The sequence below is a fragment of the Penicillium subrubescens genome (assembly GCF_028828155.1).
Source record: "Penicillium subrubescens strain IBT 31985 chromosome Unknown utg000009l_segment0_segment0, whole genome shotgun sequence".
Lineage (NCBI taxonomy): Eukaryota > Fungi > Ascomycota > Eurotiomycetes > Eurotiales > Aspergillaceae > Penicillium > Penicillium subrubescens.
Window position 1 is genome coordinate 350,673 of NW_026643159.1, and position 22,753 is coordinate 373,425.

The 22,753-nt window shown below is 44.7% G+C and overlaps 5 protein-coding genes across 5 annotated transcripts; 2 read left to right on the top strand and 3 right to left on the bottom strand.

Moving 5' to 3' along the window:
- Nucleotides 1-3,115: 3,115 nt before the first annotated feature.
- N7473_011190 (uncharacterized protein) lies at nt 3,116-3,763 on the bottom strand. Its single transcript, XM_057157129.1, has 2 exons — nt 3,516-3,763; nt 3,116-3,458 (listed from the first exon to the last, which is right to left on the bottom strand). Exons 1-2 carry the CDS (start codon nt 3,639-3,641, stop codon nt 3,405-3,407), a joined length of 180 nt encoding a protein of 59 aa, XP_057004251.1. The 5' UTR covers nt 3,642-3,763; the 3' UTR covers nt 3,116-3,404.
- A 3,356-nt stretch (nt 3,764-7,119) lies between these two features.
- On the top strand, nt 7,120-7,728 carry N7473_011191 (uncharacterized protein; the record flags this gene model as incomplete). The annotated part of the gene is made up of 1 exon (XM_057157130.1): nt 7,120-7,728. The coding sequence occupies one exon, from the start codon at nt 7,120-7,122 to the stop codon at nt 7,726-7,728; it is 609 nt and encodes a 202-aa protein (XP_057004252.1).
- Nucleotides 7,729-17,368: 9,640 nt separating this feature from the next.
- On the top strand, nt 17,369-17,805 carry N7473_011192 (uncharacterized protein; the record flags this gene model as incomplete). Its single annotated transcript, XM_057157131.1, has 3 exons — nt 17,369-17,410; nt 17,489-17,607; nt 17,667-17,805. The coding sequence occupies 3 exons, from the start codon at nt 17,369-17,371 to the stop codon at nt 17,803-17,805; spliced, it is 300 nt and encodes a 99-aa protein (XP_057004253.1).
- A 1,741-nt stretch (nt 17,806-19,546) lies between these two features.
- N7473_011193 (uncharacterized protein) lies at nt 19,547-20,509 on the bottom strand (the record flags this gene model as incomplete). The annotated part of the gene is made up of 7 exons (XM_057157132.1): nt 19,547-19,735; nt 19,792-19,811; nt 19,874-19,970; nt 20,029-20,077; nt 20,144-20,280; nt 20,343-20,408; nt 20,468-20,509. The coding sequence occupies 7 exons, from the start codon at nt 20,507-20,509 to the stop codon at nt 19,547-19,549; spliced, it is 600 nt and encodes a 199-aa protein (XP_057004254.1).
- Nucleotides 20,510-21,542: 1,033 nt separating this feature from the next.
- Nucleotides 21,543-21,866, bottom strand: N7473_011194 (uncharacterized protein; the record flags this gene model as incomplete). The annotated part of the gene is made up of 1 exon (XM_057157133.1): nt 21,543-21,866. The coding sequence occupies one exon, from the start codon at nt 21,864-21,866 to the stop codon at nt 21,543-21,545; it is 324 nt and encodes a 107-aa protein (XP_057004255.1).
- Between the last annotated feature and the right edge of the window lie 887 nt (nt 21,867-22,753).

The following is a 22,753-nucleotide window of genomic DNA, read 5'->3' on the forward strand; positions in this document are numbered from 1 at the left end:
AATGAATTCTATCCCCTAATGTACCTCCGGCTTGATGATTGGGCCGGTTCGTTTTCACCAGCCTTCGGCCGTTTCAGGTATCTCAACTACGCTGCTTTCATGGCAGCAGTAACCGAGAACAAAAGGTTTCACCGGGGGCAGTAACCAAGGCCACTCCAGGTGTGGCCTATAATTTACCTAATATTATGGAAAGTATCACGCAGTTAGTATCTCGCCATTCTATGCTGAGTGTATCGCCGCAAATATCACTGGATACTTCCATACATTTTGATCAAATCTATTGCAAACAAGATCAGCTTCAAAAAAAATCCATAGAAGCCAAATTAGATTCGAGGTGACGAGCTAGCTATCATTCAGAGGGATATAGAATCTCTAGAAGTGAAGGAATCGGGTTCGATCGTCACACTATCTACCGTAATATGAAACTTAGCCATCCGAGAGGAGTACGCAAAAACAACAGCCGCTGCCCTTAGAGGTCACCAAATGCAAGAATCATTTGGTTGGAATTTCTAGAAGGATTGAAGAATATCAGGGCCAGATACAAACGCAAACGCAGCGAAGGGAAAGCGCTCAGGACGAAAGAAGGATGAAGTCAATACGTAATTCTGACATTATCTCCCTTCAAATGGTACTTGAAGAAACAGATACATTGATCGATTTAATTTAAGGCTACAAATGCCAGCCTTGTCGGACTCATTACTGATAAAAACAAAAGTGATTGCCTTGGATGAGGGAATCGTTCCTTGTCAAAACGATATGAAAGGTACGCGGTCGGATCCGAAAGTTCCGACGCTTTGATCCTTGAATATCATCAAATTGATGAATAGTTAATGTTAGTCCTTTTCCTTAGTAAGGGCTGCAGCGTGTTGATTCTCATTTTTAAGCTGGATGGCATTTCCAGCCTCTGGGTCTATACAGCGAGTGAGATATGAGCCGTGATGCAACAAGAGTCGAACGAAGAGAATCTCAGAGAAGCAGTTTGAGGCCGACTTATATCTCCGGAGGCTCAAGTGATTAGAGCCTTGAATGCCTTCACTACGTCCCCAGCATATGTTTGCATAATCTTGACCCGCTCTCCATTTTGCCGGTTTACAGGAAATTGGAGCGCGTACCCAGAAACTCTGCCGCAGGTCCGGATGTCGACCGTGTTATCGAGTCAAAAGCAAAGATATGCTAGACTCCTGAAAAATGCTGGGCGCTCCGAGAATTGATAGAGTTGCAAAGGCGCACCCCCTGCCTATGACAATAAAACATTCGGTCTCATAGATCATTCCGTTCTTCGCACTTGAACATCAGAGCACTGAACCGCTTTGCAACCCCTAACAGACTCCTATGAGGTGCGCGCGAGATGACCGGGCCTTTTGATATGGACACAGTAATATCCAGCTTTCTAGGTGTTGTTTCTGAGGATTTACAGACTACATGCTTCTCCCGCTGTGCTCCAAAGGTACGTGCAACCCATTTAATAGGGAGCAACAAATTTCCCGGAAAGACGTGTTTGGCATAGCAGGGTCTCGGCCAGAGGTGGAAAAATTCTATTGCTACTGTAGCCCTATTGCGCCTTTTGAGACACGGGCTGTCCTGAAGAAAAATCGAGCCTATGTACTCTCACAAAGACTAGGAAATTTTGGCTGGTGACACTTCCATATCACGTGGAGTCGACTGAATGAAATTCTGCCCACGACGCTGTAACGTAGATTGCGTCCGTCCTTCGTGGTATGGGCATTAATATTTTGCTGTAAACGCGTAGATTATTTTCTTATGGCCGGAACTCCTTGACCACAGAATTATTGAACAACTACACGGCTCCAGCATAGCTTACTTTCGTTACACATATTAATGTGAGGAAATGCGATTTTCCGTGATTGGGAGTCATCCAAGGAGCATTATCATCTAGAGGCTTCGCAATAAATTCTCAGATGAGCTCAGATATTGAAACTCGGAGGTCTGCACTGACTCTACAGTCCATCGTGGAGCCCCCGGGGGAAGGTATAGTCCCTGAGAGGCTATATCTCGGTTGTGGTCTATGTGATCTAGATGTCCCCGGGGTTCTGAGGCGGCTTTGCCCAGAGCCTGTACGCTGACTTTGCTGCCATTTTCTTGTCAGCTGCGTTGTTACTGGCATTTTATTCGTCTCGAATTGAAGTTAGGTCACCCGGCCGTGCGGGACACCCCAAGCACCATACTAAATGCCAATTTTCAGATCATAATATATCAACAATGTGATGATAGTTCTACATTGCTTTCCGTAGGATACAATTTATTAGCATAAGAAGTATCATACCATAGCTGACGTATTCAGAACATAGTTAATTACCCACCTACCCAAGTTGCGCTCGATACATCACCTCTTACAGGACCTGAGAAATAAATTCTACGGAATACTAACGTGAAAATAATGGACGCGGATTTACAGAAACCTTACTACGGTAAGCTGTATTTTCTTTTCACCAGGAATTATGCTATGGCTATTTAGCTTTGAACATGAAGGAGAAACGTCCACGCTTCGCGATTGTAACATCCTGACTTATTGAGGGTTTTGTAACTGATCCGGCCATAATGAAAAGCAAATGGTAAAATGAATGGCAGATGATTTTAAGGGCGTGAATTATGAGTGTGACAAATATTTCCTGTTGATATAAGAAGTACCTCTGCAACATTTCACCACGGTTACTCCATTCGCTTGGGTATATATACGTTACTGGTTTGCGGGGTCGACCGCTGTAATGCTAACCCTAACTGAAAGCATTGCTATTTTACCCGGTCTCTGGTAGGAGGAAGAACAAGAGACTTAGAAATGAAGTCGATAGTGGTCGTTTGACGGCTCAGACAATGACCAGCATTTCTACCTCCACTGTCGATTGTTTACTCAGTGACTTCCGAAATGGAAGTGGTCCAAAAAGTGAGCTGGATGGTATCAAGATTAAAGAGACTGGTCAGGATATTCTGGGGGCTTGTGGTCAAGCCCATTATATTGAAGAGGATTGGGCCTCCTTAGAACTTTATATCACAGAGGCAGTTCACGTAGTGTCCTTTATTGGTGACCTCACGCAGTCAAGGGGAGCAAGAAGAGTGTAGTTTGGCCATAACGGGTCACCTGTCGCTGCGGTCGTAGACCGTAGCGTCAGATTGGGCCCGTCCGCGCTCCGCTGAAGGGAGGCAATGTGTCTGTATTGTAGTGGATTCTATGTACAGAGGGAAGGTGGGAGGGACAAAATCAAGACTTGACTGCGTGAAAGATGACGAGCTACCCGCAGAGGCAAGCAACTGACTCTCGTGAGGCAGTTGTAGGAGGAGGAGGCCCTCCGTAATGTCGGTGTAAATATCACGTGGGGCTACATTGTGAGGCAACCCCAATAAAACCACTCCCTTTATATATTTTATATCTCACAGTCAATCCAGCCTCACCATTGATGCTTCTCCACCGCAATTACATGTTCTTCGTCAGGGATGATACTCTGCCGGAGAAGACGTCAGCCACTGAAATTCACCATTATGGGCTTGTTTACACTCACTTCCCAATCATCAGATGGAAAGACCGACTGGATAATGCGTACTTTGCCGCGAGAATAGCGCACCACCGTGATGCGAACTCCAACTAGGCCCATTTTTCGGGCAACTTTGGACAGCAATCGTGGCATAATGAGATTCTTAATCAAATCGTGAAAACGGAAGCTTCGGAATACAGTAGAAGGCGGTTTCCCTTCAGGGTGACACGGTGATGAGAAAGACGCCGGTCGGGTAGGTTAATAGTAAAATCAAGTGTTTATATTTCATTTCACCAGCTGCATAACAATATATCAAGCAATTCTGACACTATGTGGACAATTTTATCACGTAGGATTTTCGAAATGAACAACCCTCCGCGAATATTCTCCGTCGCTTGGGTGCTGAACACGGAATAATGTTGACTACTATTCTTACAATACGCTGTCTATGTCAGACCAGCAGAGCCGGTGAAGACAATCACTAGCCATCCCCAAAGTGTCGGCTCAGATAGCTTCAATGACGAATTTCTCCGTTCATGAGCTCAAGCGTTGCTTGAATACCATCAACATATAGCCACGGGCGTCACTTACACTCCACAGCTGGGACTGAATCTTACCGAGAGGATTCCCCAGATGGTCAAAAAAACGATAGCCACGGCTCCTTAAATTACAGCAACACCTCAATTTTGGATGCAGTAATTGATTTCCAGCAGACTTTCTCTAAGAGTTCTCGTAGTCCCTTATTGACATTTAGTCTCACCAGTGATGTAACGCTTGATTGATCAGAAAGAAAGGGATATGCTAATTATTTTGGAAAGATTATAGCAGTCTTTGTGTGGGTTACAACAGACATCAGAATCGGCTGTTGATCGGCTCAGGTTCTGCATTGATCTGTGTCACATGTATATGATCTTACTACAGTTGACCTGACAAAGGCTGTACGACTTGGTAATTTTGTCGCCCAACTTACTCAGGGGCTTACCAATTAAGTACGATTTGCAGCCCTAACCTTATCAAGATTGATTACCTGGTTTACTTTCTAATGCGGGTTAGGCGGTCTAATTGCCACGTCAAATAAATAACCGATAATTTCCAATCAATTCCCTCTCTACTCGCCTAAAGTTTCTTTATCCGTGAACACAATGACTCGAGACCTGAATTACCTTCAATATTCATTCAGCCGGGTCTTTGGTGATCCTTTACACCGCACTGAATGTATTTGGGCGCAATGTGACAACAGTGTCCCAAAATCGTTTCGGACGAACGCTGCCATTGTGTTAATGAATCAAAGATGGAACTCAACCGATTCCCTCGAGCAAGTTGTGCGTTCAGCGACACGAAATATGCTCTGCGGAAGTTGCAGGTAGGACTGGCAACGACATATCACTTGCGCGCGGGAGTTTTCAGCTTTGTTGTCCTCGCAGACCTATCGCCCAGATCTGACAAAGTGCAAACACCACCCCAGTCCACAGACATGTGTTCCTTACCATATCAAGGAAAGAAATCAGGACTGAAAATCTAGCCCATGAATATCACCATCGCCATCACTACCTATCTCAACATGATTTCAACGAATTGCCCGAGGACAACGCTGGATCGTTTCACGAAAAGCTGCACTGCGGTACTAGACGAGGTTCAACTGAAATAATAAGCACCACAGAAAAGGAAATAATAGTCAGATTTAGAAAGATCATTAACTCATGCTCACTAAAAATAATTCGATATTGATAAAGCTACTCCCAAGTCCTAGTTTTTCATTCCGTAGGGTACCACCATCCTGACTCTGCAAAATCATTCAGGAGAGATTAGAGTCATAATAATTGAAAATATCAGATCGGGAGGGTAGGGGTTGAGCTTAAGTTAAATTAAAGCTGAAGCAGGCCAAAGGCAGACAGGAATGAAAAGTCATGGCCACATCTCTTCATACGAACATGCTTTAGTGAATGCTTTGAATGTGACACTACTTGACGATGGTATAGATGCGAATGTATACTGCATGCATTTTTTATCAACTTAAGTGGCTTTGCTTTCCATTCAATAATGGGAAATATCATCCTGTACCATGCTGCCGTACATTCGCCAGGACCAGCAATTACGTCGAGTTCACACTATGTCAACCCCAATAGGTTGCTACTCGTACCAAAACAAGGATGAACATAACGTCAATTGATTTCTAGATGGTGCAACACTTTTATATGGCGAATCTCAGTCATTTATGTTGTCATTAGGCACCAGGATATTCAACCTCCGTGGACCTCCGTTATACTGTAAGTTCATGGGTATTTGAACCCCCATGAGCACCCTCATTTCATGTTTCTTAATCAATCAATCATATACTCAATTTCTCCCCTTTTGATTCCGTTGCATTGATTGGCCTATCTCCAAGTACTCCGTAGCTGTCACATAGTTGATACACTATCTCCACGAAAGTGCCTTTCACTCGCCTTTGTGAATGTGGATCTTGTTCATCAAAGATTAGTTGCGAGCAATTGATATAGAAAGAGGAATACGGACACAACGCAAAACCCGTCCAAGTATCTTATAGCCCACTGGGGCTACTGTAGCAGCACCAGGAACTTCTGCTGCCCAAGGATTCAGCGCCAGCCATATTCACGCGGACTACAAGGTTCCATACATTTACATAAATTAAGGGTCCGATCAATGGCACCACGTGAATTTTTCGTGACACTACAGGTTAAAAACCACTCAAAGGATCTATCTATCTCTTTCCCTGACCACTTGCTCGCGTAAGTTTCTTTACGGATCTACCGGTGGTCCCTTAAGGATGATGATGTCGCTTTTATGTACCTGGGACGCGGCCTAAGATATAGAAGAGTCCTCTTGGTGGCAGAAGATCATTGCTGGAAAAATGTCTTATAGCTAGTAAATCTGTGCACCAGCTCGTAATTATGTAACTGCCATAGTTTCATGAAACTCTCATGTAGTGCCATTTACCGGACCCAAAATTACACGGTATCGAGTTGAGGGAATTTAGACACAACCGGCATGCCTCCACAAGAACATTCAAAAAATCTTCCCTGCACCATCCAGCAAGTTCATTAGTATGAAGAGACTGCAAAAAGCAATACGCGAATCTGCTCCTGTCTTCCTCGTACCAACCGCCCCTGCAATAGGTTTCTTCCAGGACAGCAACTCAATAGTGTATCATTCACAGCAGCTTTCTGAGAAATTGGTCGGATGACTGTGAGTGGGACTTGCCATTAAGGCCTTACTATGCCTTAATGGTCTCATTCCTGCGGCAAAACATTTATAGGTCAGGACGAGCCCTGCAAGCAGAAATCGCAAATTCTCTGTCGACTCAAGTTACCAACAAAAAAGAAGGCAAAACTTACAGCCGTCGCATTCCATGCAGCATTGATACCAGGCCTGTCTATAATGTGCTTAGGTATTTTTCCACCTGAGGTGAGTTTGGCACCCCCACCCCCTGGATGGTTTGCGATCCTTCTCACACTATTTTCTATAGTTATGGGAGCTAATTCTTTGCCATCTGGCACGAAGATCTTTGATTAGAATTTCAAAAGTCTCCTTATGCTTCTCACAAGTGGCGCACTCCCAAGTGCGACGACGCATTGGATATCATTTTTCCTCGGGCACTCCGTTCACGCTCAAGATGGTACTTTCGGATCCAGCCACTATGGAAATGAACGAGAGCCTGGCACTTGTTTTGGCCCCTATATCACTTGAACACTCAATTCTGAGTGCTCTCTGTTCCATGCCGGACGTGCCAGATACTCTTTCAGGTTACACTTTCCTCGATGTCCGTCGCAGCCTAAAGACTGGCAAATGGGATGATCTTTATAGTAAGATCATTCGGTTTGATGAATTCGACTTTCTGTACCTGCTCCTCTTTGACATCTACAAGTGCAGACCTGATTCGTTGATTTCAGTTGGGAATCTTTGCGGGGGCCGAATGCGACTGATTCGTCTTTGGAAAAAGTGGTTCACAGAGAACGGGGCTCCTGACGAACATGGCAGTGAGACATCATCACAAACGCTGTTCACCAAAATCGTTTGGGCAGGTCCTAATTTTGATGTTGGATTTTTGGTCTCAGCAACCGAAAGTGGGCCCGATAAACAAGCTGGATCAGGGCCAAGTTCGCATGTCATAACAAGACCAGGCGCTGATACTAAATTCTACCGCGTCAAGATTGAGAAAATGCTAGTACAAGATCATTATCTCTTAGGGCTGCTAGAAGGCTTCAATCCCAGCGATAGATGAAGCTCAACTGCACATATTCAGATGTCCATTTGCATACCCTTCTTGTAGAACTGTTCACCCCCTATTTAGTCAACGCCTTACTGCCAAAAGCGGAATTTACATGCGTATCTCTCTGTAAATACTGAAATTAGACCAACACAGTCACATAGTTTCATGACACTTGCGCTTAATGGGAATGGTCCGTAAGGTATCATGTTGTAGATCCATCGCACTTGCCATGTGTTCTGGGTCGATCGTTTGACAAAGAATAACGTCAACGGGCGTGATCGAGCAATTCACTACCTAATACCCGCATTATCCCCCCATATTCAGTAACGTTTTGAGGGGATGATTGGGTTGCGTTGTCCTTACAACGATCCTTACGATGTGGCTCAAAGATGGCCCAACCTAACCCCCGACTTGAAGTTGGAGATATTAGGCTGCTGCTCAAAAGCAACGTAGCGACTATCATATTATGACGCGATATTGAACCATGAGAGACAATGTTGACCTTCAAATCCACCAAATTCATCATTGAAAAGATTGGAGATGCCTGAGTAAGAAAGGAAAGGAATCATCTTGCTAAGCCTGCCTAGAGAATCCGGGATGGAATTTACACTACCACGCAGATGAAACGCAGAAACAGAGACCACAGATAGATCGTTTCCTATGTTGTGAAAAGTGATATGACCACCAGTTAACATCGGGAGAATATCTATTGTTTTTTTCCAACACTAAGGCACCATTTGCAGCATCGCGTCACAGAGTAACAGACTCTCGATTACGTCACACTCTGGTCGATACATAAAATGAGCAAAACGGCAACTTGGTTGCTTGAGTGGGCTACGTGAATTTGGGGGGCCATAACCTGATTTTCCGGGTATCAGAGCGCCCCTCTTTTCCCAGCACACAATTGTGTGTTCTGGATCAAGGATGGTGCTTAATCTGTCGCTTTTGGTAACGATAAAAAACACACTGAATTTCTTTCAAACCTGGTCGACGTCGACTTGAAAATCGTTGATTAAAACAATGTAGCACCTCATCCCAGTCAAGGGAGAGATATTGCCGGTAATACGTGATGAACATAACTTCCTCGTCCAAGTACTTTCGATACGCCGAGGACGAAATATCACGTAGCGAGCGGCGCGTCTTCCGCTGATCCACAGCGGCAGGAAATGATAAGACTCCTTCAGCAGCTTGCTGGGTTTCATGGAATGTATGAACACGATATGGCCGCTTGTGCATGCCAGAAGGCCATTCAAGGTCCGTGGTGGGTTTCTGGGGCCATTCTCGGGCGGGGTTGAGGACGGCATTGATTTTTAAATATTTGGTGTTAGGATGCGCTGGATTGGGAATGTAATCCTGGGTTGAACGATCCTCGTCCGTTCAAATTCTATTATGGACACAAATCTCCGTATCTCCTGAGTTGCAAATTACAAATTGTGGATTCATGACTGTTAATTTCCCGGCTTGTACTGCATGCGAATAGCGCAGCTTGTCCGGCATGAGCTCTCAAGGTAGGATTGGCAACAGGTTCTGCCAGCAGTAGTTAATCCATTCCGTGCTTTCTAAGCTTTGTAACTAATACCAACGGCCCATTTATTTTTAAAGAACCTCCAATGCCCCCATCCTTGCTCCATGAATTTCTCGCTGTTAATTTGTTCCCTTAATGCAGTCCACGGCGATACCAATCCTTACTGACATGGCATCGCACGTTAGAGCGATAAAGATATGAATTCAATTTATATCTCTAGCACATAGGAAATAATGAGCAGTACCAGGTAAGAGTTCGTATGGTAGGTTAAACTGCGTAAGCCTGGATCTCGACCGAGGTTGCAAATGAACAACCGAATTTCAGTCTAACTTGCGACATTCCCGTTTATCTTTACATCAAATCTGATTGTCTCTGTCGCTCGCTACTCCCTTTAAATTAATTGAACGTATGGAGGTTGTAATCAAGATCGTCAAACGCGATCCGTCCCCATTTTTCTAGCCTTTTATATCTCAATACGAATTGTCCGAGAAAACACAAAAGCACATTCTCGTCGAATCACGGCTCATGAATCTCCCATATTACAAGGCTCGTCAGTGTCCCATCGACAACAGGTATTTTCGATTGGGGCCTACCGTTGTGCGTTATTCTGAAGTCAGCTGTAATCGACAGAGCGCAAAGTTTTTAATCCAATTTAAGTCAATTAGAGGCGTCCTTGTACCATCGGTTGACTCATCACTTTGTTCCCGCGTGAACATACTTTGTTCTGCTGATACGAGAGGAGAGATCCCGCATTCTAACCCAAAATCTTTCTATGCCTTTCAGGTGCTCAACTTGAGAATTCAACAGTGCAGCTGTGTTGTGCATGATATATATCTGAGCACGTAGATGCTGGATTTGTGCCTCCATTTCTTGTATTGATGTTCTCATAATGAATTCGCAGGATGTAGGATTGACCCTACCCACCCACTCAGCTCAGGATATTGGATCTATATCAAATGCAATGCCCACTTTTGTTAGTCAAAAATGGAAAGCTTTTGTTTGGGAGGGATCGTTTTGCCGGGCTGGAGGTTGAAAGCTCCACACGCATGTAGCTCCTATAATTGCAATGGCCGGGATGAGATGAGAAATTACTGTGTCGTGGATATGCTGATGGCTCACTGACGCCCTGCCTAGATTTGGATGTCCTGTCGCCTGGACAGTCTCATCAAAGTTGTTCAAATATTTCCATATATGATCTCGAGTATTGAGACAAAGCCTAGCCGCGAGTTGATGATCTTTCTTGTGTCCTAACAGCAGATTTCCATTTTCGGATGCTGCTGAGCGAAACATCTTATTATTGTGGTGGGGCCACAGGAGCGCTGCTTCCAATACCTATTATCCCGTATTCAGTATCGCATTTACTGGGTTAACTTACTTTACCAAAATCAGGTTATAAAATCGCATTCATTGAAACCTCGAGACTATTTGTCCAAGATATCATTGTAACAGATACATTAGGTTATTCTTACCAGCACGTTTCACAGTGCAACCACTACCAAGCAAGCTCGAATGAACGTGGAGAACCTTCCAACACACAAATACATTGGACTTGCCCTTTCTCTGGCTAAAATCCTTTGATCTAATACAATTGCTACCCTAATTGACGACGGCGATATCCACGTTACGGAATTTTTTAACAATTCAATGGCAATAGTATACTGTACCAAGTATACCAAATATGCGTCGGCCTCGTGGGGGCATTTTTGCTCCGCCTGATATTTACTGTGATGCGACAAGGCGCAGTGGCCGGTAAATGAACTTGACGCATCACTGACAGGTATAGGCTCACGACATTTCATTGTCTAGCATCCAAAGAGTATCAGTCGCTGCGCTGTCATCCCATACTGGATGCTCTAGTTAGGCTATTATAAGTGGCCATCACCGTATGGATCTTTTCAACTCTCGTGATAGGCTTGTCACTCTGTTGACATATCTTAGGATCAAAATAGGAAGGGAGCGCTCTGTAAGGGGAACCATGGCAAGCGGAGGTAGACGTGTCACAGGCTCGACCAAAAACGCTGTCCTTATGTAGCACAATGCAATTCTTGAAGTCTACTATACAACCACAGCGTTGGATATACCACTGTAGCGGATCACTTCTATATGTTTTAATTATGGAAGAGCCTTTCAACGTGCGAATTTGTCCGATATAAGCACAGAAGCTGAACCTACGACAAATATCCTACATCAAGCATGTTTTGAGAGCATCGTCGTCACCGACGAGCCTTACGCACCGCAAATGACAAGTAAAGAAGGGCTAGGATCTACGCGGGAACGTATTTTTCATAACTTTCAGTCTTCTAGCGAGATCAAGAAATAGATAACACTCGAAAATACGTAACATCCACATAAAATGTAAATGACCCCTGTCTGTGGGTCGCCTGGAGGAGCCACATAGTATGAGCACAGCATTCCAACAAAAAGTTCTACAGTTGCCAAGACAAGGAATGAAAAACACACTTGACGCAGCATCTGTGCACTCATACCGCTGTGTTCTTGAATGCGCTGAGCACAAAGTACGACCGTAGGCAGTGTTGCCGTGAACAGGGAGATTGCAACAAAAGCCCGAGGCACAAGAGACCTGTCAAATTCTCTCAGAAGAGGAAACATAACAGGCAGGAATGCAGCACAGAACAAAGCACATACAATATATTGTCCATGCTTATCTAGCCACTTATTCTCTTCACCTCCGCCCGGTAGCTGCAAATTTAGATCAAGGTCGTAATTATGCATCCGCAAGAAGGAATTAAAATTTGACAAAATGCTTTTCACCTTATGGTAAACTATATATGCAGGACGTCTTATCACGTGCAATCCCACATTCAGCAACCTTAGTAGTTATATTTTCTACTTTCGGCACGCCGCCTTATATCTAGTTACATCACATATATGTTCCTTGTGAAGTGAATATGGCTCTTCGCCTCCAAGGAGGAAACTGAGTGAATAGTTGAGCCCCTCAAAATTCGATATTCAGACCCTTGTTCCCACCCATTCAAACATTGGCCAAATATGGCACGCAAAATTTGACACTCTGTGGCTGAAAACGTCTAAAATGGACCACTCTATTGATACTAGGTCAGCAACACTTAGAAGTTTTTCTCGGACCAGCCTGTTGCTCTATCAACGAATGAGGAAGATATAACGACTCTCTGCGGGTCAAACTGTATTGAGAGATACTCTGGTAGTGGTAATCACAATGGCTTGTCCCAACGGTGTGGGACATCCCCCATGATAAGTTCAGAAGAGGTTAACCCCTATTTCTCTCGGGCTCGGGACGACGATCATCTTTCCTGGCCATCTGAAACGTCTTCTCCAATCTCTTGGACTAGCTATTCAGATTCCCATTCTCCAAATGAGAAAGCTGCTGAAAATTCTTCCCGCACTAACTCAGATAACACTTCGCCCCTTTCAATGGCGCTAGATCTGTCTGCGACTAAGACATCACGATCAAAGAACTTAGGGCAGGCAGAATGTCCCATCCGGCCTAATTTGGAGTTGCGTTGCCTATCCGAAAATGAAGATATTCGTCCGACCGGTTTAACCCCGTGGAGGAGGTGACAAAAAACGAATCCGTATGTTTCCACTCCCAAAATGGAGCTGCATAGGGTCAAGCCGTGCAGCCTATGTGAATACCGTGCAGCACAGATTACGTTATGGGGCAGTTCGCGTGCGAAGCAAACGGTGTAACTGGCCCTACGGCTATATATACCGTAAATCTGATCTGCAATTGCAACTAATATCGGTGTAAAGTCAGTTTGCCATTTGAAACATAACAGCAGTCAACAGCTATTGAGAAGTTGAAAGACTTGGCTCATCTATGAGTATAGACAACTCATCGTACAGGTGTTTGGCACCCTCCTTTGCCTGAGAATAAGTACCCGGTTTGAGAGTCTTGGTATATTCTTCAAGATATTGATAGAGGCTCTGATAGAAGCTCAGTAAGCCATATGCATTCTTGTTTTTCCGATAGGTTGTCTGACAAAAATACCAAAATAGAAGACAGTCATTTGAAAAGCAGCTGTTTTCACCAAACGCGGGCGGTGTCCTTGCAGTCGATATCTCCCGTATATGTGCTATGAGTAGCTCAAGGTTTTCAGCAATATTTAGGTATCTTTCAATGTCTAGTTCATCTTGAACTCTGAGTGCAATTTCACGCAATGTGTACAAAAGACATAGCATCTCTGGCACCCGAGAAGCCACTGGTGCCCGGCCATTTAGTTTCACTAGACAACTTGCATTCGTAAATATGTTCAGTTTCACTCCAAGTGCCAGTTTCCCATCCTGAAGGGACCGCCGTGGTCGGGAAGCCTGGGTGCCGTCGTAGATTTTGCTTCCCGGCATATAGCATTCACTGCGACTATCATCCCTGCCTTCCTCACCATCAGTACACAAGTGAGGCCCCCGGCAATTATCTGGTTGTAGGGAAGTATATTGGTCATATATATCTTCCAAATTGTAGTTCTTTAAACCGTGAAAAGTGTGGAGACTGGAATTATCACTGCTAGAACACAATTTGAAGGAGCAAGTCGCCGCACTGCTCTGACTGCTTTGTTGTTGGATTGATGACGTGCACACTGTTTCGCCTGGAATGTTGACGATGTCTGGATCCTGGTGAGCTGGTTGAACGTTCAGGTTAGGATTTGACGTAGTTTCCGAGAGTCGGACCTTTTTGTGACAAACTGAGGATTCGGGTGAATGAGATCTCTTATTTGAATCCATATCAAGATTATTTTGTTTACGGAGAAGGCAGTAAAACAAAGCCCCTGCTTTTCTTCCAACTTCTTATACTTCGCGTCTGACTACTCGGCCCCCCTTCTCTCTTCTCTGTAATAGCACTCGATATACTATGCAGCAATTTTAGATACCATCATATTCAAGTGCGATTTCCATTAACAGTTCCGAGCCGAGAAGCCATATTTGAATTCGGTGGATCAGAGTGTGTCCGCCCGACTAGTATTATACACGTATATTTTGACCTCTTACGTGGCTCGTGAAATACGGTGGACGCAGGTTTCCAGAGACCTTTATATGGCACATTGTGCCGGAAAATACTTATATCTGTTCGGTTCTAATTGCGCTGATGACAGGCTCCAAATTGGCCTTGCTATGTTTTCGCATATCTAGAATCACTTCGACTGATAACCACGTGAAAGTAGCTTCAAATGCAAAACCCTTTTTCCTAAGCATTCTTCACACCTATCCCCCAGAGGAAATCATGACCACCCTGTTCATAGTTCCCCATTCCCATGAGTGAGGATTAGACTATCCGCTATAACTTGCCCACGAGAGGTAGTTTGCGGTCGACGCGGCCTTGCTTCCCAAAATTGACTCCCGGCTATTCATTGGTACCTCCATCGTGGATTGGGAGGCTGCGCTAAACGGCCTCGTATCCAGGCCCCATTCGTCTGGCTTTTTGTGGGTATCCAGTCCCCCAGTATGTCTCGAAGTATGTCTCGCAGGGCCGGCAAAGATCTTTCTGGAGTATTTGTTGGCCTATACGGCATAAGATTTGACTCGGCATTTGGAACCTGCGTAGACCGGCCCTGAACTACAGGTCGGATTTCTTCGGCGGTCCTACCGTTAGGTCAGACTCTGCAGAAAATAAATCGAGTTCATACATGCATACCCTGTTACCGTGATCCTTCTGGATGTTGGCATAGCCGGAGGAAATTTCTGAGTCATTTTGATCGAAGGATGTGGGTTGCAGATGAAAAAAGAGTGGTTCAAATTCCTTCATGGGAAGTTGATAAGTCTTTAGACAGAATCTACGGTTCCTGCTCGGTTTAAATACAGCCAGGGACTGCTTTTCAGCGGACTATTGCATCATCGTCGCTGAAGAAGTGAACTAACAGGTCCCTGTGACGGAGAATAGGGTCTCCATCCCTCCGACGTTTGATTGCCAAAATATTTCATCATTTTTAATTCGTCTTTGACAGATGTGTACCAGCCGGGAACAAATAGTACGAAACTACAGCACCTAGCATTTGCGTAAATAGCGCATTCGCTTTAGACGGAAATATGCTGTGCTTTATCCTAACACCGTTGAAGAGAAAGGCTGCTGCATACAAGTCACAAGCAAGGATGGCAGGCACGGTGTGAGTGCTCTCAGTATTTGGGGGGGGAATTTGCTTAGCCAACAGTGATTCAAATATAAACCAGAATAGCTCAGTAAAAAAAGTATCTGTAACGGCTACTCTATGTCAATTATACACGATTTACGCTTTCTGGTGCTGCTGATCAGCGAAATCCATCGTTATTCAGACGATGCTATTCAATCGGATCCTGGCCGCGTGTGAACAAGCTTATCCCCGCAACGTAATCCTCTATTCTCAATTACAGTTTATGACTTTAGTGACATTGAAAATAGATGATATCCAAGGAGAGAGGAAAGGGAAGGCTGAGCCTGCTTTCCACTAAAATAGGAAGTTGTGGAACAATAAGGCTCATCTTGTAAAAATACTTGATTGGACTCGCCCTTCGATCGGAGTTGTTTGACTGAGAGTGAAAGAATCGAAATGAACTTCTTTTTTTCGCCTAGATTGAATAAGCAGGGTGCCTGGCTGCCTTCACTATGCAGTGGGCGTCAAAAAGGAACAGGTCCAGATTTAGCTTCGAATGGGTCCTAAAATTTCCCACTTTCTTCCAAATTGCCATTCGAGAGCCACCCCATAAAATGGCAATTATCCTCAGAAGACAGCAAAGAAGACAACCAGAGGCTTTACAGCAATCGTTTCGCAATGGCAATTACCCGCAGTAGCAACGGCTCAGGCGTAGAGTCAAATATTGCACCATCGGTGCCATCTCAAATCCCCCAGTCAGATTTACGAAGAAAGAAAGGGCATGGACAGTGCTTTACCGACGATCTTGACAAAGCTATTGTGAATCTTCAGGCCGTTGCTAGAAATATTCAGGCGCTTTTGACGATTTTGAAGGACAAAAGATCCCGAGAATTAGCGTCTATGAAAGACAACTCCGCTAGTGAAGGAAAATGGGAACTGCCTCTTCAGAACACCTTCGGATCAAAGATACCCACGGGGGATGGGCAGCTTCAGAAGCGTGATAAATTCTATTTCTCTGAGCCACTCTCATGGGCAACCCGTATTGGATCCGTCTGCATACTGGTACTTGCTATATTATCAGTAGACTGGAGCTCCTTTTGGAAGATACCTCCATCAGCGGCTGCCATAGACATGGGCGAATTCTCAAACCTCATGCGTACCTGGGCTGGAGCGGCCATTAAAGGGCTTTCACAGGAGTTTTCGGCTGGTCAAGAGGCCTAGGTGATCCACTAAACCTTTTGACAATGAGTCTTTGTCCAAAAAGTCGAAGTCTACCAAGCCATTTCTCCTTGATCAGTATTCTTTAGCTTGTTTGGAGAGACCAAACGTGATAGATCAATAAATGCTGTACATGATCAAATTTTCCAATCCTTTTTAGACAATGAAGGCTCGACTCCATGGGGTGTTCAACGGGCAAAGCTTCAGCAAAATGATTTATTCTTTTCAGAACACCCTGGAAAAACTGGATAACGATACAGGGTGGCCTTTGACGGCAAATTTTGGTTTCACGATCAATTAGTGCTGAGACAAAAGACTAGAATCCTCATATATCACTTCATTGGTCAAATATATTTTGAATGTTGGATGGGAGAACAATTGAACTGTTGGTTTAGTCAAAATTATCAGGGACAATACCTCATTCTGGTAAGAATATCCATGGAACTCAACAATAAGAACGTCGCTCTGAGGTACGCAACGTGGTGACCACATCTATTTACAGAATGTATAAATCCTACAGGTAATCTGGCTGTTTAGTGAAAGGCCATCTCAGTCACCAGTATGTCTTAGGTTCTCCATGGGCACTATTGTTCTGGAATCCTCTGGACAGTATAACTATACTTCCAGTAACGACGAGTAAAGGGAAACTAGCTATAGTGAAAACAACGGCGCTTTTCACTCTTAATCCCCGGAAGAACCCAAGGTTGAATCATTTGGCAATAATGTCAAGTTGATGATGAGATTTCAGTTACATGGATGAATCTGCAGCAGATATAAATCGGCCTGACGCGCTCTAAGTTTACATCCTTCCTATCTCTTCCCATGGGCACGCGGGTCGCATGAAGTCACAATGGACCATTCCCAACACCCATCATCAACGATCAGACTCATTGTGAGTACAGAGTCTCCTGTTGTATCACGATCATATTTGGCCAGTATTCAGAACTGACCAAGATTATGGTCATTTCAGCCCGACCCTGCAGGGTCGCAGTGGCTTGGACTCAGTACCACACGATGTGCCGTCAACTCGCGGGTTTCAGACGAAGATCTCAAATACACATCCGTCGCGAATTCCACAAAGACTAAAAGGTACAACGCAAATATTTCAAGAGCGATGGTTGATGAAGGATTTGACAATTTCTTTTCAGGGACTTTCTGGGATTACTGAAGCAACGGAGTATTCTGGAGCATCTCGGTATAGTGAGAGCCCAGCATAGAGAGAACAAGAAATCTTCAATTGAACTTAGCCGTGCCATCAGGCAAGGCAAAATTACTCAATGCAAATAACGGGTTACACTGGGTTGGACTGATGGAGAGGAGTGTTAATATTGCATACTGGGCTTGGTCACAAATCAGAAGTCAAATTGTCAGACACTTGTGGTGCCTGTTACGAGCTAGGACTACTGAGCGCGATATGGTTAAAAAAGAGGGAGAGAGAATCTTCACAATCGACGGAAAAATCTCTTTCCAGCTTGCTTTCTTCGCGCACACCATTATTGTTTATCCAAAGAGCTCCCTTCGAAAAGAAACTGTAGCCGCACCAAAGATTGCTAAAGGATTTTTCCAGCCCGGCGTTTCAGTCTCGAAGCTGTTCTGCAGAGATACCATCCTCGGCCTCGAGTTTCTCGCGGTAATCTCTGGCATTCGCCGTAGCATCGCTGAGGCAATTTAAGATGGCGTTGGGGTAGACTGTTGCTGTTGCTTTCACAACCGAGGCTTCGATTGTTGGAGAGAGTGGGGGCTACCGATTTGGTCGGATCGAAACTGGCGAGGTCAGAGTAGAGGCCGCAAAGGTGCTGCTAGCATCGAGAATGAGCCCAAAACTTGAATTTGGCCCTGAGATGAGCTCCCAGTCGTACTACCGACTGTGAATTCATCACAGTACATCGGTTCAGCCCAGTTAACTATTCCCTCAGATGATTAGCAATATCTGATACGCGGCAATGTGTTGAGCCTCCTTCGACCAGATTCTTCGACGAGGCAATCGACCCAGAGTTATTACAGCGAGCGGCCCGGTGTTACGCGGTCCGTCCACTCCCACCATTTGCGGCCAGATACTGCTTCAGACCATTCTTTTCATCTCTAGATTTTCGCCTCAGGACAAGCAGACACATTCTGGTTATTTTTTGTCTATGTTCCCGCATGATTCTGCACGAGAGCAGGGTAAGCTACACAATTATCGGTAGTACGAATACAGTCACATCCATTGCTTTCCTAGAAACCACGGCGATAATAAAGCCGGCGTCAACACCTGGACTTGGCTACGGAATAGATGCTCGACGAAAGATATGCAAGTTTCGCCTCTGAGTCTTTCTCCGCGTCAGATTGTACGCAGCTTGTACTCATGATGGATTTATTCAAAGGGAACATTTTCGCCCCGAATTTCGCATTATATTCTGTAACTCATGGTAGATATCATTGCGCCACTTATATGTCCTCAAATGATGGGACCTACTAGGCCATTGAGGGCCATCCGTATGTAGTTTTCCCATTGCCCCTAAAGACCGCAATGTACGTCTTGTTGCTTCGACTTGTAAGCCCCTTTACGGTTGTCTTTGTTCTAGCGCGCTGCCCATATTTACTGCTTTCGAACTTCCGAACAAGATGATGAAGCAAACGGCGCGTACGGCCTGAGTTGTGATCAGTATTTCCTCTCTCAAGGAGAAAACGGGATCTCAAACTATGGGGCAACGATCATGGTGCAAGCATTAGTGAACCACAGGTTACAGAGAACTCGATGTTTCAGGTTGGAGTATGTTATGTACTACGCAAAAGCGTGAGCGCATCGTTTTGAAAAGAGTGGCGTCCGGCCTGGCCCCTAAATGGGTCGGAGATAATGTATTTGGTTGTAAGTCAATCAGGATTGACCATGTAGAACCGATTGGAAACGATCTCTACAAGGGGCATAACAAAACGAGTTCAGTTACTCTTGTAGCTACTGTATTGGAAATGGAGTCATCAATTTCGAATATTGTCAAAAAATTTATCTCATAATAGATGGCTCTGTCTCCGCCGTTTCAACTCTTGGTTATTGAATGAGTGGAAATCTAAATTCCTCATTTCTCAAGCATTCCATGATTTCCAATTCCGTACGGCCGCCCTTCTGAGTGACTTCGCTCACATGGTAGAATATGCGCAGCCCGTTCCCATTGCATTTAAATTTGCCTTGACCAATAAAAGTCCGGTTTTTAAGTCCAGCAAATTCTTCGCTTTTACCCTACTCAAGGTTAGTGCTGTACTCTTTAGTAAACACTGCCCCCTTCAGAGACTTACATCGAGGCGAAAACACGCAACTAGACAGGTATTCTCTCATTAGATTCTTGGGGTATTTTTAATACAATTGGAGCAAACTTACTTGGATTTCCCAATTGCGTTTCACCCGTGAAGTTTCCATAAAGAATGCTGTCCTCATCCTTCCCGAGCTTCACATCGCCATACCACGTGAGTTGCACCTAGGGAATATCTTAGCAGTAGGACCACTTTCGTGTCTTGAACCCTTTTGCGCCGTACCTTAGACCTAAATCCTGTCTCATGACCAGACGCCATCTCATGATCAATGCTAGATTTGAAACATCAGTATTGCTTGGACAAATTGAAACCAGCAACCGTCCCATCTCTGACTTACAGTGCTTCAGCAGTGACCTTTAAGTGCAAGATCTTCTCCTTGTAACTCAACGTAGCCTCGTCAATCCCTGTGATTGAGGTCGATTTAATGCGCGGCGTGAACGTCTCTTCCGGGGTGATGCTTCCCCCGACGATTGTCTTACCGATCGGTCGTTAGACGTGGCATTGTATTGTAATTGTTAGGATTGACAAGCACTCACAAAATTCAGATTTTTCGTTTGCTGATCTAGGTCTGTTTCTCCCTCAGAGTACTTGTCCACCTGCACCTGCACCATCATTAACGAATCAGCAGCCGCTCCTTTAATGGCATCATATTTGCACGAACTTCAATGTCAAAAGCATGCTTTAAAGCCAAGTTATCGCTCATGTTGTAGGATGATCAGAGTAATATGAATGTCCAGTGTCCGTGGAAATGGGCTACTGAGCGTGCTTTTATACTTCCTTGTTGCCAAACAATTACGCAACATGTTCAAATAGGATGTTTGCCAATGTACCCACAAGTGTTCTATCTCCATATCAGACAATGTGTCCCATCATCCGGAATCACGCCACATGCGCCCTAGACACATCATTTTCAAGCATTATCGGCCCATGGTCACCATACAGTATACGGTGCTAGGGTGTACTAGCGTACAATTCATAGCGTTGGAATTAGATCGGTCAGTGAGCTGCTCTGAGATACAAGTTTCTACTATCGAACCGACTTGGACAAAACAGAGCCTCAATTTGAATACGTGTTCCAGAAAAAGCCTTTACAGCCAGGATCATCAGCAGTCAAGACGTCGTAAGGTGGCGACGAATGGATCATCAAGCGCAATATAATACTCTAACACCAGCGTTGCGGTCCTAATGACAACTAAGTTTCACACATTGTGCCGCAATTGCATGGGTTCAGGCTCGATTAAACGGCGAGACTTTAGTGATAGTCATGCTGTGCTAATGCCGTATGCAATGCAGTCGTCAATGTGTAACAAATGCTTGCATATTTGACGTGTTTCTAATCGCGAGAACCTTTTCAGGCAGTTTCGGTTGTATATGTGGTTCAGAACTAGATGGTTGATTTAGATTACTAGTCATATGGTCATCCATACATCTTGCAAGTCCGACAGATCACTTGACACCTCTTCACCTTCCATATCACATGCTTAATTGTATATCAATCTCTGTGGGCACGCGAGGCTTGGAAAATGTTTCACACTGAATTTATTGACCCTACCAGTGAAGCTCTCAAAGAGTGGTGTCATTTTGAATAAGACACCTCAACGGTCTATAGGGTATGACGGGAACAATGGGTAGAGGCTCAGCAAACAATAGAGAGTAATTTATTGCGTAAAGCCAATACAAAAAGGCAATCTTTGATGGCAAAGAGCGCACTTCAAAAAGGCGATTCCCGCATGGCGCTAAAATTCGAGCCATGAACCTGTCCCAGAAATCTCAAAATCCCCATCAACAGCGATCGGAGGATCTCCCCATATAACGACTTTGTTGGGGAGGGTGATGGAAACGGCTTTGGCGTCAATCTTTCCCAAAATTTCCCCTCTGCCCTTCAGATGCTTGTCATCATTGTAGGAAAGCTCAACTTCCTGGTCGAAGTCAGGTAATTCCTCTGATATGCTACCCTTAAAAGAGTAACAGTAGCCCTCGATGGAAAATGTTGCACTAATTTTGCCTTTGCGGTGCATGAGGCCTTTGCGGTGCATGAGGGACCCCTGGATGGAGTTCATGCCTATAGAGACTTAGTCAGCGGGGACACAAGGAGAAAGGACAAGACTTCAGTATCTGACTTATACGCGGAGTACGATCTTCCAATTGGCAGGACTGTCTGAACGAATGAATTGAGCTGCATGAAACCAGATTGGTGGTGGAAGCTGCGGTATATAAAGCTACCACAAGCGAGAGTGGGGGCCATAATAGAACGAAGTGCATTCACTAGTCTCCCACCTCATTGAGTGACGCGTAATTAGGGACGACATAATAAGATCACAAATCGAGCAGCCACTCTTGAATGATCATGACGTTGGTAATCAATTGGACATAAATCAAATTGAATAGCATCATGATGGTTCGGTTATTCGTCGTCTCCAGATCCAAGAACTGGAAGTCGATAGCAGTCATCCTTCAACAAATGTTCGCCCTCGTCTTTCTGATTGGGAATGACGCCACCCGTTTCGGCTTATATGGTGGTCACCTTGTATTTTCCTTTCATAAGAGGTTGGGCCACCGAGATTGATTGACGATGGCAATGCATGATAGTCTGACCTTTCTATGCTGCCCACCAAAGCCGCCCTGTCTTCTGAATCGGTACTTTGTGCAGGAAATAGAATGGAACGGCCGACTGCCCTTGAACAGCTTCCAAGCCACGAGAGTGGGTCACCTGCAACCACATCATGTTACGAATGCCTGCGGTACACAGCCCTTGCTTTCAACCATGCCCCGAGACCCCGTGTCTCTCACAAAACAATTGGTTCCCTTCGAATCACCCTCCCTATTTCGTATTCCAACCTCTTCTCTCCCTATATCCCGGACACTATATCCGTCATGAACTTTATTCCTGTTCTTTTAGCAAAGTTTGTTATGGCAATCTATTCTTCGGATTTTTTCTAAGGCATGG

Bases quoted from the DNA above. Each gene is read 5' to 3' on its own strand.
- N7473_011190 (XM_057157129.1), bottom strand. From the start codon at position 3,641: ATGCCACGATTGCTGTCCAAAGTTGCCCGAAAAATGGGCCTAGTTGGA. The intron at 3,459-3,515 runs GTGAGTGTAAAC...CTTCTCCGGCAG, and splicing joins TTCCATCTGATGATTGGGAA to AGTATCATCCCTGACGAAGA.